The sequence below is a fragment of the Puma concolor genome, chromosome E2 (assembly GCF_028749965.1).
Source record: "Puma concolor isolate L17-30 chromosome E2, mPumCon1.1.hap2, whole genome shotgun sequence".
NCBI lineage: Eukaryota > Metazoa > Chordata > Mammalia > Carnivora > Felidae > Puma > Puma concolor.
In genome coordinates this window covers 51,178,722-51,190,999 of record NC_141681.1, presented here as the reverse complement: position 1 = coordinate 51,190,999, position 12,278 = coordinate 51,178,722, and the positions used below count along the sequence as shown (strand labels likewise).

Sequence of the window (12,278 nt, the reverse complement as noted above, 5' to 3'; positions counted from 1 at the left end):
AGTTGGCCACTCAACAGACTGAGTCACCCAGACGCCCCTGTGGATGTTACTTTATTAAAATGTTTTTTTTTTTTAATGTTTATTTATTTTGAGAGAGAGAGAGAGATACAGAGCTCGAAGGGGAGGAGAGGCAGAGAGAGAGGAAGACAGAATGTGAAGCAGGCTCCAGGCTCCGAGCTGTCAGCACAGAGCCCAACGCAGGGCTCGAACCCACGAACTGTGAGATCATGACCTGAGCCCAAGTTGGATGCTTAACCGACTGAGCCACGAAGGCGCCCCTGATCTTGGACTTCTGACCTGTGGAACTGTGAGTGAATAAATCTGGTGTTTTAAGCCACTAAATTTGTGGTGTTTTGTGACAGTGGTGACAGGAAATGAATGCAACCCCTGAATGATACGTAAGTGACACATCCACAGAGTCAAAACACAAACACTGCATGGCGGCCAGGGCGGGGGGAGGGCTCTGGGATCACGGAGTAAAAAAAAAGGGGCACGTGAGGCAAGGCAGCCACATGGAGTCACACAATGACCACAGGTTTCGACGTTACAAACACTCACCAGCGCCACACGCACACAGGCCCGGACACAATCAGTCCCGTGACAGTCAGCCGTGATACCACAGGGACACAGAAGCCTCAGAAGCCCTCCCATCTGCAGACCCCCAGGGTCACTACGGAATCCAAAAAGGTCCCCCGGAAAGACGTCATGCCCTGTGTCATGCCCAGAAAACAGTGGCGCGGTGACACGGCACAACGAACGCACCAGAAATCCCAGAGTCACCGCACCTGTCATCATCGGTCGGAGACGGACGCGGTCACCCATGGAGTCTGCGGGTTTGGCGGCCCCGCGTGCAAGAGGCCCAGCCAAGCCGGGTATGGTACAAAAATAGTTTATTACAAAAGAAATCTAACCAAAATGCCTAATAATTTACATTGTTATCAGTGCCTGGCTACAGCCCATCTGCCCCTCCTCATCCATCTGGGTAGAGGGGGGGAGGGGAGTGGCGATTCCCTGGTTCCACCAGCTCTGGGAGAGGAGAAGGAATTTGGGCGGAACTCAAGACAGGGGTCTGGTGCCAGAGGATAAAAGGTTTGTAAGAGTCCTGGGTTGCGGGCATGGGGCGCGAAGATATCTTTGCTCGGAAGAGGGGGCTTATGGGTAGATGCTTGTGCCTCTGTGCAAATCCTGGTCCTGAAGATTGGGGGGGGGCAGAGTGAGGTTTTCACAGTTTCCAGGAGGCTTGACCCCAACAGGGCAGGGAGGTCGCTCCGCATGAGTCTGAGATCTGCCCCCCCATCCCTCTCAGCTGCCTCCTGGAGCTGAAGAGGGGGGCACCGGCCGGCCAGGGGCTCGGAGGACCCCAGCGAAGGTCAGGAAGGCAGGTGGAGATGAGGGAGGAAGGAAGAAATTGGGGGGAGCCATGGGGAATCCAGGTGGGTCCTTGGGGGGAGACTGGGAGGGCGAGGAGGAGGGTGATGCAGAAAGGAGACCTGGGGGAAGAAGAAGGGTGGGCGCAGTGAGAGACCAGCTCTAAAGAGAAGGGATCCGGACCACCCTGGGTGTCTGGGGAGGGAGAGGGGTCTAGAAGGTTCTGTGAGGGTAGAGACAGGAACCTGAAAGATTCCTAGAGGGCAGAGACAAGGGCCTGGATGGTTCTGGGGGAGGAGAGGCGAAGGGCTTGGGGTCCTGGATGGTTGTGGGGAGTGGGAGGAGGGGTCAGGGTCTGGAGGTTGGTGGGGGGAGGAACTGGAGGCCTGGATGGCTGGTGTGGGGAGGGGCTGGGAGCCTGGATGGTTGGTGGGGGGAGGGGCTGGGAGCCTGGATGGTTGGTGGGGGGAGAGGCTGGGGACCTGGATGGCTGGCGGGGGGGAGGGGCTGGGAGCCTGGATGGTTGGTGTGGGGAGGGGCTGGGGACCTGGATGGCTGGTGTGGGGAGGGGCTGGGAGCCTGGATGGGGACTGGATGGTTGGTGGGGGTAGGGGCTGGGGACCTGGATGGCTGGTGTGGGGAGGGGCTGGCAGCCTGGATGGTTGTGGGTGTAGGGGCTGGGAGCCTGGATGGGGACTGGATGGTTGGTGGGGGGAGGGGTTGGGGACCTGGATGGCTGGTGGGGGGAGGGGCTGGGAGCCTGAATGGTTGGTGGGGGGAGGGGCTGGGGACCTGGATGGCTGGTGTGGGGAGGGGCTGGGAACCTGGATGGTTGTGGGTGTAGGGGCTGGGAGCCTGGATGGGGACTGGATGGTTGGTGGGTGTAGGGGCTGGGGACCTGGATGGCTGGTGTGGGGAGGGGCTGGGAGCCTGGATGGTTCGTTGGGGGAGAGGCTGGGGACCTGGATGGTTGGTGGGGGGTGAGGCTGGGGACCTGGATGGCTGGCGGGGGGAAGGGCTGGGAGCCTGGATGGTTCGTTGGGGGAGAGGCTGGGGACCTGGATGGTTGGTGGGGGGTGAGGCTGGGGACCTGGATGGCTGGCGGGGGGAAGGGCTGGGAGCCTGGATGGTTCGTTGGGGGAGAGGCTGGGGACCTGGATGGTTGGCGGGGGGAGGGGCTGGGAGCCTGGATGGTTTGTGGGGGGAGGGGCTGGGGACCTGGATGGCTGGTAGGGGGAGGGGCTGGGAGCCTGGATGGTTGTGGGTGTAGGGGCCGGGAGCCTGGATGGCTGTGCGAGGAGAGACTGGGAGGTTGGCGCTGCGGAGCTAGGTTCTCACCATTGGAGCTGAGGAGGCTACTGCTCTCAGGGGAGGTGGTGGCACTGCGGTCCGGCGAGGGCTCTGGCTGTGATGCAGGAGCGGGCCTGGTCGCCTTCCCCCTCAGGATGTCGATGACCTGTAGGAGGACAGGGGTCACCACCAGGCTCCTCCAGCCCACGATGCTCTCCCTCTCTCCAGTCTCGGCGTGCGCGGTCGGCTCCGTGCCTCAGTGTCCCCTGTCCGAGCTCTCTCCCACGGACCCACAGGCTGTCCCGCTCCCCAGCGCGAACGGGCACAGACACGCGCGCGCACTCCGATGTCCCATCCGCGCGGACCGGCGCTCGGGCACAGGCCCTCCCAGCGCGGACACTCACCCGGCGGCTGCGCGCCACCATGAGCGGCGTGTCGTTGTGGCAGTTCTTGAGGCCACTGTCGGCGCCGCTGCGGACCAGCGTGCGCACGAGCGGGAGGAGCCCGCGGCCAGACGCGGAGTGCAGCGCCGAGCTGCCCGAGTACATCTGCGCGTTCACGTTGGCGCCGTGCTGCGGGGCGGGAGCCGAGGGTCAGGCCCGCCGCGGCCCCGCGGGACCCAGGCCCGGGCGGCGGGTGGGGCGGGGCCACAGGAGGGGCGGGGCCGGGATGGGGTCCGAGCGCGGGGCTGGGGACTGAGGCTGGGCTACCCACCCCCCCCACCCCGACACCCGGACCGAGGCCAGGACCCGGGCGGGACCAGATCCTGGGTGAGGTGACGGAAGGGTGGAAACCAGAACCCAGGGCGGGTCAGAGCGGGACTGGGCGGACGGGCTGAACCAGCCGGAGCAGGACTCCGCCGCCCGGCCGGAGTAGGGGCGGAGTCCGAGAAACGAAGGGTCCAGAATCCAGGCGGGGCGGAAGGACCGCACGGGGAAAGGGTCAAAACCAGCCAGCGGGGTGAGCAAGGCCGCCGCTGCACCAGGCCCGGCTCGGGTGGGGGCGGGGGAGGAAAGGGAGACGGTCCGGGACCAGAGGGCAGCCTTGGAGGGGTGAGGTCATAGACAAATGGAGGCCTAGAAGGGCGAGACAGCGCTGGAAGCGGAGCACGAGAGGGAGCCGGACCTGGAAGGCAGGGTCGATGCCAGGGACGGGGGAGGCGGGTGGGGGCGACTGCTGGGCTGGTGCTGGAGGGTGGGCGAGCGGCCAAGGGCGAGGGCAGTACCCACCTGCAGCAGGAGCTGCACCATGCTCAGGCTGTTGTTTTCCACTGCGTGGATGAGTGGGGAGCGGCCGCTTTTAATGTCCTGCAGAAGGGAGGGAAGGTCTCGGAGTCGCTCCAAGCTCTGCCCAATCAGCCGGCGGCCAGCATCTCAGCCGCCGGGTCTGGCGTCTCAATCCCCTTAGATACTTCAAGCCCCACCCCCACCCCCCGCTCGCGCGGCGCCCCACGCAAGCCCCGCCCCCTCGGGGGTCCCGCCCCGGCTCCTCTTGGCCCCGCCTCCGGCCCGCGCCTGCTCACCACCGCATCGATGTCTGCGCCTCGCTCCAGCAAGAGCAGCACGGCTTCGGGGCACTCCATGTTCACGGCCACGTGTAAGGCGGTGAGCCCTGAGGTACAGGAAGACTCAGTGTAAACCTGGGTTTGGGGGCCCTTGGACTTCAGGTCTTGCCAGACAGTCCCACTCGGCGCCGGGGTAGGTGCTCACCGTCGTAATTGCGGGCCTCTAGGTCCACGGTGCCCGGGGCTGCGCTGTCCAGCAGGGCCCGGAGGCAGGTCGGGCTGCGGTGCTCACACGCCAGGTGGGCTGCTGTCTGGCCATGACGGTCCAGTGCCATGGGGCTGGCACCGGCCATCACGAGGAGCCGGACCACAGATGGCAGTGTGGTGATCACAGCCAGGTGTAGCGGTGTCTGGGGGAACAGAGACTGTGAGGGACCTGTGCCCTGCCCTGCGTCCCAGTCCTGTCTCAGAATTTCCGAGTCCTGATCCCCAGCTCCAGTCTCACTCAGGAACCAGAAATCTGGAGTACATCCTCCCTCAGATTCAAGAGCCACGGCCCCCAGCTCCTCCCGTCCCAGGATTCAGGAGTCCGGACCCTCGGCCCGCTGTTCCATCAGATCCAGGCCCCCGGGCTCACCTGTCGTAGGTTGTTGTAGATATCCAGCTCCCGGCCCCCATGCTGGAAGAGGTTGACAAGCCGATGCACAGCAGGCAGATTGCCCTGCACCACGGCAATGTGGAGTGGCCTGGGGGGCGGGGGAGGGGATCACAAGCGTTAGGGGCTGGTTACCTCCCGCCCCCATAAAATTAGTGGTGCGAACTCCAACATGTGCCGGGGACTTTGGAGGAACATCCAGAATCCAATCACTTCTGACCCTCACTCCCTCCATCCTGGTTCAGCCACCATCGCCTCCCTCCTGCAAGGTTCCCTCCTCACTGGCCTCCCTGCTTCAACCCGGGCTCTACTGTCTGTCCCCCCCACAGCAGCCCGAGAGCCCTTTTTGCAAGTTAAATCAGATCAAGCCCCTTCTCTGCTCAGTACCCTCAGATTAAAGGCCAAACAGGCCTTGTGGGGGCTTGTCTCCCCCTTCTTCTACCCTTTTGGCTTCTCCTCCGTCTGCTCTCTTCCCTCTGCTTTTCTTGCTGTTCCTCCCAGGGCCCTGACACTGGCTGTTCCCTGGAACAGTGGTCCCCCAGATACCTGCAAGACTTGCTCCCTTCATTTGGGCCTCTGCTAAAATGGTATGGCTACGACTCCCTCCCCTTCCCCCTGCCCCTGCTTACTTTTCCTCCACACCATCATCTGACATTGTACAGTTTACTTGTTTCCTGTCTGAATCTCCCCCGCTAGAATGTCAGCTCCACCAGGGCAGGGCGTTCTGTCTGCTTTGGTCATGGCCCAGCGCCCAGGACAGCTGCCCGGTGCTGAGCCCCGCACACATGTACCCAATAAATGAACCCATCGCAGTGATCCCTGGCCAGCCTGGAAGCTGGGGAGCCTGTTCCCACCTCTCTTCGCCCCCGGCTTGCTCATGTGTGAAATGCGCGGGGATGAGGCAGGTGCCATCGAGTTCCCTCCACCAGTGGTGACTTGCACGCCACATGCAGAGCATTTATTTGGAGGAGTGTTTGTCCAAAGGGGAGGTGGGATGTAGGGGGATGGAGTCATTGTTCTGGACGCTGGGCCGCACGCATAACCCAGATCCCCCCTTCCAGACTGAAGGACTCATTCCCTTAGCTTATGGGAAGGTCGTGAGCTATCAGCTGTCTCTGGGAATTACCCTCTGCTGAAAAGAAGTGCTTTCCCGGGTCATGAGTGGGGGCAGCCGCCATCCACTGGCATCCCGTGACTGGGCGCTGCTGGCACAGAGGGCCTAGCCTCTGGCGCCATCTCTAAAGGCCATTCCAGCTGCAGCGTTCCCTGTGAGACAGCTCAGGCCCCCTGAGGCGACACAGCAGCCCAACTTCTGTGCAGTCCTGCTTCCTTCATCCCCACAGGCATTGATCTGGAGAGTATGTCCCAGTAAACTCCATGCGCCTTCCCACAGCCCGCAACCTGGAAGAGTCATTTAGAGTTGAGGGCAATCTGGGATGATGGGGTGTGTGTGTGTGTGTGTGTGTAGGGGGGACCATTAGCACTAAGGGTACAAGGTTAACTGTATATACACAGGCCACACAGCCTTCTTAAAGTCCATTTACTAGAGCAACGAGTTTCTCACCCATCACTGCCTCTTACTAACCCAAGCTGCCGGTGAGCATTGGCTCCCCCCATGGAAATGTGCTTCCAGAATCCATACTTTATTTTTTTTTTAATTAAAAAAGTTTTTTAATGTTTATTTTTGACCGAGAGCGTGCCCAAGTGGGGGAGGGGCAGAGGGAGACTACGAGGCAGGCTCCAGGCTCCAAGCTGTAAGCACCAAAGCCTGACGTGGGGGCTTGAACCCACCAACCCCGGGGAATCATGACCTGAGCCGAAGTCTGACGCTTAGCCCACTGAGCCACCCAGGCGCCCCTAATTTTTAAGTTTTTAAAATCAGAACCCGACGCGGGGCTTGAACTCACGACCCTGAGATCAACACCTGAGATGAGACCAAGAGCTGGATGCTAAACCGTGGAACCAGGGATGGCGGCTTTGGGGGCTGAGCAGGCCAGGGTTGGAAGTTGGGGGCAACCCTCCCTCACTGCAGGTGCTAGAGCAAAGTCACGTGGCCCTCCCGTTTTCTCCCCCATAAAGTATAGCCCCCAATAGCGCCCACGTCCCAAGAGCAGCTCTGCAGGTGAAACGCTGAACCTGGATCCCGAACCTGGTGAAACGCCGAATTTAAAAGGAAAATGTTGGGGGAGGGGCCGGGCCTGGGCCGGGGTGAGGGTGGAGGGGCGGAGAAGGGCTCCATGGCTCCCTTCATCTCCCAGGAAGCCCGGCCTGCGTCCCCCTCGGGGCGGGCAGGGTTAAGTGAGGGCAGAGGGAGCGAATGATTTCAGAGAAACCGTCCAGGCCCGAGTTCCCATAAACGCGCGGGCTGCAGGGGGTGGGGCGGGGCTGGAGGAAGTGGGGACGGGAGGGGCGGCCCAGCCCTCGGACTTCCAGTAACAGGTCTGCTGGGCGGGGCTCCGCTTCCTGCTCCCGGGGGAGGGAAGCCTCCCGCCGGGGATCTACCCCGGCCACCCCCCCCTCCCCCGGCACCCCCCCTTCCATCCTCGCCTGGGGGGTGGGGCAGGAGGGAGGCCAACCAAAGAGACCAAGCTTCCCTGGAGGGAAGGACCCCAAGTCTTGCAGCCTAGGGGCGAACTCCACCCTTCAGGGCTCAGACTCCAGCTGCCTCCCCGTCCCCCATATCCCGGCATCCACCCCTCAGCTCTCTTAGGACCCGGTAGGTAATACGGTGCCCTAACTCTTTGCGGATACCAGCTTCCCCAGTGCCTGGGAGTGATCGATCCCCAAGTTGCCCTCTACCCTGGTCCTTAACCCCTCAGAGGAATACAGTACTCCGACCTCCCCTCTCTCTTGGAGACCCAGAGTTCTAGCTCCCCGGCGCCTGACCTCTTGAGGGTCCAGATGCCCTGAGATCGTTGCTCTCTTGAGTCCCTAGAGGTCCAGCCTCCCAACCAAGCTTTGCTGCTCTGGGGAACCAGACTTAGCGTGTCCCCCTCCCCCGCTCCCAGGCTAGCCAGCTGTCCATTCCGGTAATGTCTTGGCCCCAGCGGAAGGGGTTAAGGTTAGCTTGAACGCCAGGAGGGGGAGGCTGCGAGTGAGTGACGGGTGCTGACGTGGGGGAGGCAGAGCAGCTGGGCTGCGGTCAAGTTCTGCGGGAAGGGATTTCCCCCAGCAGGCAGCTGAGGAAGAAGTGTTTGCTTTGGAGGGGAGGGGGGGGGGAGGGGTGCGGGCCTTGAGACTGGGGTGCCAGGTCTTCTGTGTTCACAGGCTGCAAACAAATCACCCCCGGGGGCAAATACAAATTAAATCTATTTCACAGATGACCCCAGAGGTACCCAGAGTGGGAGGGAATTAGTTTTGTTCAGCCTTTTAGGGATCAGGCACTTTCTCCTGCTTGGACTCACAGAGTGGCCCACAACCAGCTGGGAAGCTCTGTTAGAACATCCACTCCCAGGTGCTGAGGACCTACTGTGTGCCTGGCCTTGTTCTATGCTCTAGATGTAGGTACACCATTACGCCGAGTCTTAATCTGGATGGGTACTACAGGAGCCCTCCATTTTCCAGGAGGGGAAACTGAGGCTCGGGGATGTGCAGTCGCCTCCCTGGCCAGCGTTGGCGGTCCCCCTTTTTCTGCAGAAGTAAGCCTGTCCATTCCGTCCCTACCTCTTGTTCCCAGTCCCCAAACCAATGCCCAGATAAGCGCTTTATAAAAGTCATCTCACGCCTGCCTCGCAGACTCTCACACACTTAGAGTTCTTGTTTTTATAGGGGGAAACTCAGGCAGAGGGTGGGGGGGTAGAAAGTGGCCAGCAGAAGTTCCAACCTAGGTAGGTAAATAAGAATCGTGATGTTCAGGTGTGTGGTGAGCACAGAGCTAAACCATCCTGCGCAGGGGTTCTCAGCAGCCTCAAGGGCAAGTTCTCCAAGCTGGAGGCAATCAACTATCAGATTTGTGAAATCAGTTTAAGGGATGGGCAAATTAATTGAATGGCCTACGACCGTGAGATCAGGAAACACACTAGAATAGAAAACACAAAGTAGATCCCATCTAGCAAGGGTGACTTGTTTTGTTCTGCGCAATTTTTATTTCAAGCTTGTCTGTGTGTACATGTGCTGGGCTGAACATAAGGTAATAATATGAATTAATACTTACTGAGCATTTCTAACCGACCAGGCTCCATGCTAAGAGCTTAACGTGCATAATTCATACGACAAGTCAATCAATGAAATGTCTTTCTCGTGGTTGGATTTTTTTTTTTTAAGAATTTTTGGGTGTATTTTATTTATTTAGGGGCGCCTGGGTGGCTCAGTCTGTTAAGTGTCTGACTCTTGATTTTGGCTCTGGTCATGATCTCACGGTTAAGTGGGATAGAACCCCGAGTCAGGCTGCATGTGACAGCAAGCACCCTGCTTGGGATTCTCTCTCTCTCCCTCTTTCTCTCTTCGCCCCTTCCCCACTCATGCTTGCGTGCTCACACACTCTCTCTCAAAATAAACGATTAAAATAATAAAAAAAAACAACCCAATTATTTTATTTATTTAAAGTAATCTCAAATGTGGGACTTGAACTCATGACCCCGAGATCAAGAGTTGCACGCTCTACCAGGCGCCCCTCTCGTGTTTGCATTTTGATAAATATGTTGATGCCCCCTGCTTCAAAAACAGTCCTAGGTTGTAAGTGCTGTCAGACTGCCCATTTTTCAGAAGAGGAGACTGAGGCACGGCGGGGGCGGGGGGGGGGCAGGGGGAAAGCCTTGCTCAAAGTCACAGCCAGCAGCGGAGACAGGATTCTAACTCAGGTAGAGGTAATTCAGAAGCCCGTGTGTTGTGGTGGGTGAGGTGGGGGGTAGGGCTGACTCCCCCCATTAATGGGGGGCTTTACTCACGTGTCTCCGTCCTCGTCTGCACGGGTGGCCACGGCGATGTCAGCCGATAGGGGATGTTCCATGGAGCACACCATGGGGTACAGGGGTGTAGGCACGTTCAGGAGGGGAAAGAGGGAGCCCATGGTCGGGGTCGGGTACAGGGGCAGTAGAGGTCCTGGACAGAGGAAAGGACATGGGTGGTGAGGCCAAGTCAGCAGACCCTCAACCCACCCCTACCTCCAGGCCTTCACCCCTCCTGTGTCACCTGTCCTTCTTTCCAGGTCCCTTTTGCATCTCATACTGGGGCTGAGAGGCCCAAGACAACCTGGCCTTGTACATCCATCTTCTGGGCTCTGGCAACTTCCTCCGCCTTCACCATCCCCCCTGAGCCCTGGTCACGGTCATTGTCACTTACCTCTTCGTGCCTCTGACCTCCATCTCTTACTAGGCAGAGTCCCTTAAGGACGGGACTGAACCCCATCATCACCCAGCAGGGGACCCCAGGGCCTGTTTGCTGGGTGAATTTGTGGCTGAGGGAGGTAAGAATGGGTGTAGGGTGTGGGGTGACTGTGTAGAGAGTTGGGGAGAAAGGGGGTCAGAAGGAGAGAGGAATGGCGTCAGAAGCCAAATACGGCAGCAAAGACATATCCACCCACCACACAGATGGGGAAAACTGAGGCCTGGGTTCTCATCCAGGGAATGGGGAAAGGGGAGGAGGCGGTGGCAGGCCTCCTGATGCACAAGCTGAGGCTCTCTAAGTGCTGTACTCCGATGGGGTGGAAGGTGCAGGAACGGGGCCAAAATCTGGAGGCCCTAGGCATGGGCTCTCTGCAGCTTTTGGGGTCACTCGGGGATGGTAAGGTGGTAGCAGATGCCCCTTCCTTGAGATCAGGGATGGAGAGAATGATGTTTGGCCTTCTTTATCATCTCCTGATCCTTGGGGGGCCCCCATCCCTGCGCCCCCAAGTCCTCGTATCTCCGGTGCCAGCTCTTGGTGCCCTGCAGCCTTTTGCCTGGACACCCCTGAATTCTTCATCCTGGCCCTAAGTCCTCCAGTCCCAGAACTCCCCGGTCCTGGCCCGCATTCCTAGAACCCTAGAACCCTCAGTCCCCAGGCCTTGACTTTGTGACCCCCTGACCCTGTGACTTCAGATGAGCCCCTGATCCGTCCTGTGTGACTGTACCTAACTGGGTGCCCAGAGCCCCGGATCTCTGTCCCGCTGGCTCCCCAGGACCCCCTTCCCTTCCATCCAGATATTGACTCGGATGCTTCAGACTCCCACTCTGTTCTCCTGATTCCCACTATTGTCTGGTATCTCCTGGGTTCCTGAGGTTCTGATGTCCTGACATCCCTAGTATCTGTCTTCTTAGAACCCCAGTCGCTGTTTCCCTGACTGCCTTTCACACCACGGATCTGGATGCCAGGAACCCCAGTTTCTTGGGCCCAAGTGCTGATTCTGCAAACCCTAGATATCTGGGTTCTAACGAGCTTGTAACTCTGTTCTTGGGACTGTAGGCTCTGTCCGCTTGATTCCCTGAGACCCCCTATCTATGCTGCTGGGCACTGTCCCCCAGAGCCCCCTGAACAGCCGGTGTTCTGGGACCCCCATATCTGTGTCCCAAGGCTCTGCCCCCTCTCAGTTCCCCAGAAACCCCATATCGGTGTCCTTGGGACCTTGGATTCTGTCCCCCCCCCCCCCCCCCCCCGTTTCTCAGCTCCCTGGGACCCCCTGTATGTGCGACCTGAACTCAGTTCCCTGGCTCTGGTGACCGTCTGCCCCGTCAGACCCCTATCTGGCCAGGACCCGTGGGAGCCACTCACCCTGGTAGTAAAGCGCCTCTGGCCGGGCCAGTCCGTGGGGGGCCGCGGGGACCGCCGGGGAGTCGGAGCCGCCGCCTAGGGGATCCGGGGTGACAACGGGGCCCGCGGCGCCGCGGGGGGCGGCGGGTTCCGGGGAGGGCGCGCGCAGCGGGCGCTTGCGGAGCGGCAGCGCGGCGCCGGGGGGCCCGGCGGCCTTGGGCCGGGTGCGCAGGTCCACGGGCCCCTCGTCCATGGCCCCCGCGGGGCATCGGGGCATGGGGCCGCCGGGGACGGCGGCCGAGCGGGCGGCCGGAGCGCGGCTCGGCTCGGCTGCACGGGAGGGTGGCTGCGCCGGGCGCCGGGACTTCCCCTGCCGCCGGCTGAACTGAAGGGACTTTTGTCGGCCGGGGCGGTGCCGGTCGCCCGCCTCCCCGCCCCCGGCCCCCCCCCCCCCCGCCCCCGGGGCCACCCGTCCGCCCCAGGGGTTTCCTGGACCCGCCGCCGCTCCCGCCGCCCCGCGGTGCAGCCCGCCGAGCGTCCCGCCCGCGCCGCCGCGCCCCGCGCCCGCCCCTCTCCCGACCCCGCGGCGCCCCCGGCGGCTGGGCCTCGGTGGGGGGCGGGGAGGGGGGAGGGGGCGGGGTCAGGGCCTGGGGGTCCCCACCCCTACGGCTGCCTGCCTCTCTCAGTCGCTGTCTCAGTGCTTTGGTGTCTCTGGCTAGTTGTCTCTATCTCTGCGTCTCTGAGTCTCTAACTCCGTCTCGTCTGACTCTCCGATCTGGAGAGTCTTTCTGGGCC

The 12,278-nt window shown here is 60.9% G+C and overlaps 1 protein-coding gene across 1 annotated transcript; it reads right to left on the bottom strand.

Annotated features, from left to right (window-relative positions):
* Positions 1–873: 873 nt before the first annotated feature.
* Positions 874–11,886, bottom strand: BCL3 (BCL3 transcription coactivator). The gene is made up of 9 exons (XM_086690052.1): positions 11,505–11,886; positions 9,704–9,857; positions 4,800–4,908; positions 4,368–4,572; positions 4,181–4,269; positions 3,888–3,965; positions 3,063–3,230; positions 2,707–2,824; positions 874–1,490 (listed from the first exon to the last, which is right to left on the bottom strand). Exons 1-9 carry the CDS (start codon positions 11,758–11,760, stop codon positions 1,303–1,305), a joined length of 1,365 nt encoding a protein of 454 aa, XP_086546178.1. The 5' UTR covers positions 11,761–11,886; the 3' UTR covers positions 874–1,302.
* Positions 11,887–12,278: the final 392 nt, after the last annotated feature.

What these genes read in the sequence shown, in the direction of transcription:
- BCL3 (XM_086690052.1), bottom strand. Translation starts at nt 11,760, where the DNA reads ATGCCCCGATGCCCCGCGGGGGCCATGGACGAGGGGCCCGTGGACCTG. An exon ending in TCTACAACAACCTACGACAG is followed by an intron (nt 4,573 to 4,799) that starts GTGAGCCCGGGG and finishes CTGTTCCCCCAG; the next exon opens with ACACCGCTACACCTGGCTGT. An exon ending in AGAGGCCCGCAATTACGACG is followed by an intron (nt 4,270 to 4,367) that starts GTGAGCACCTAC and finishes CCTGTACCTCAG; the next exon opens with GGCTCACCGCCTTACACGTG.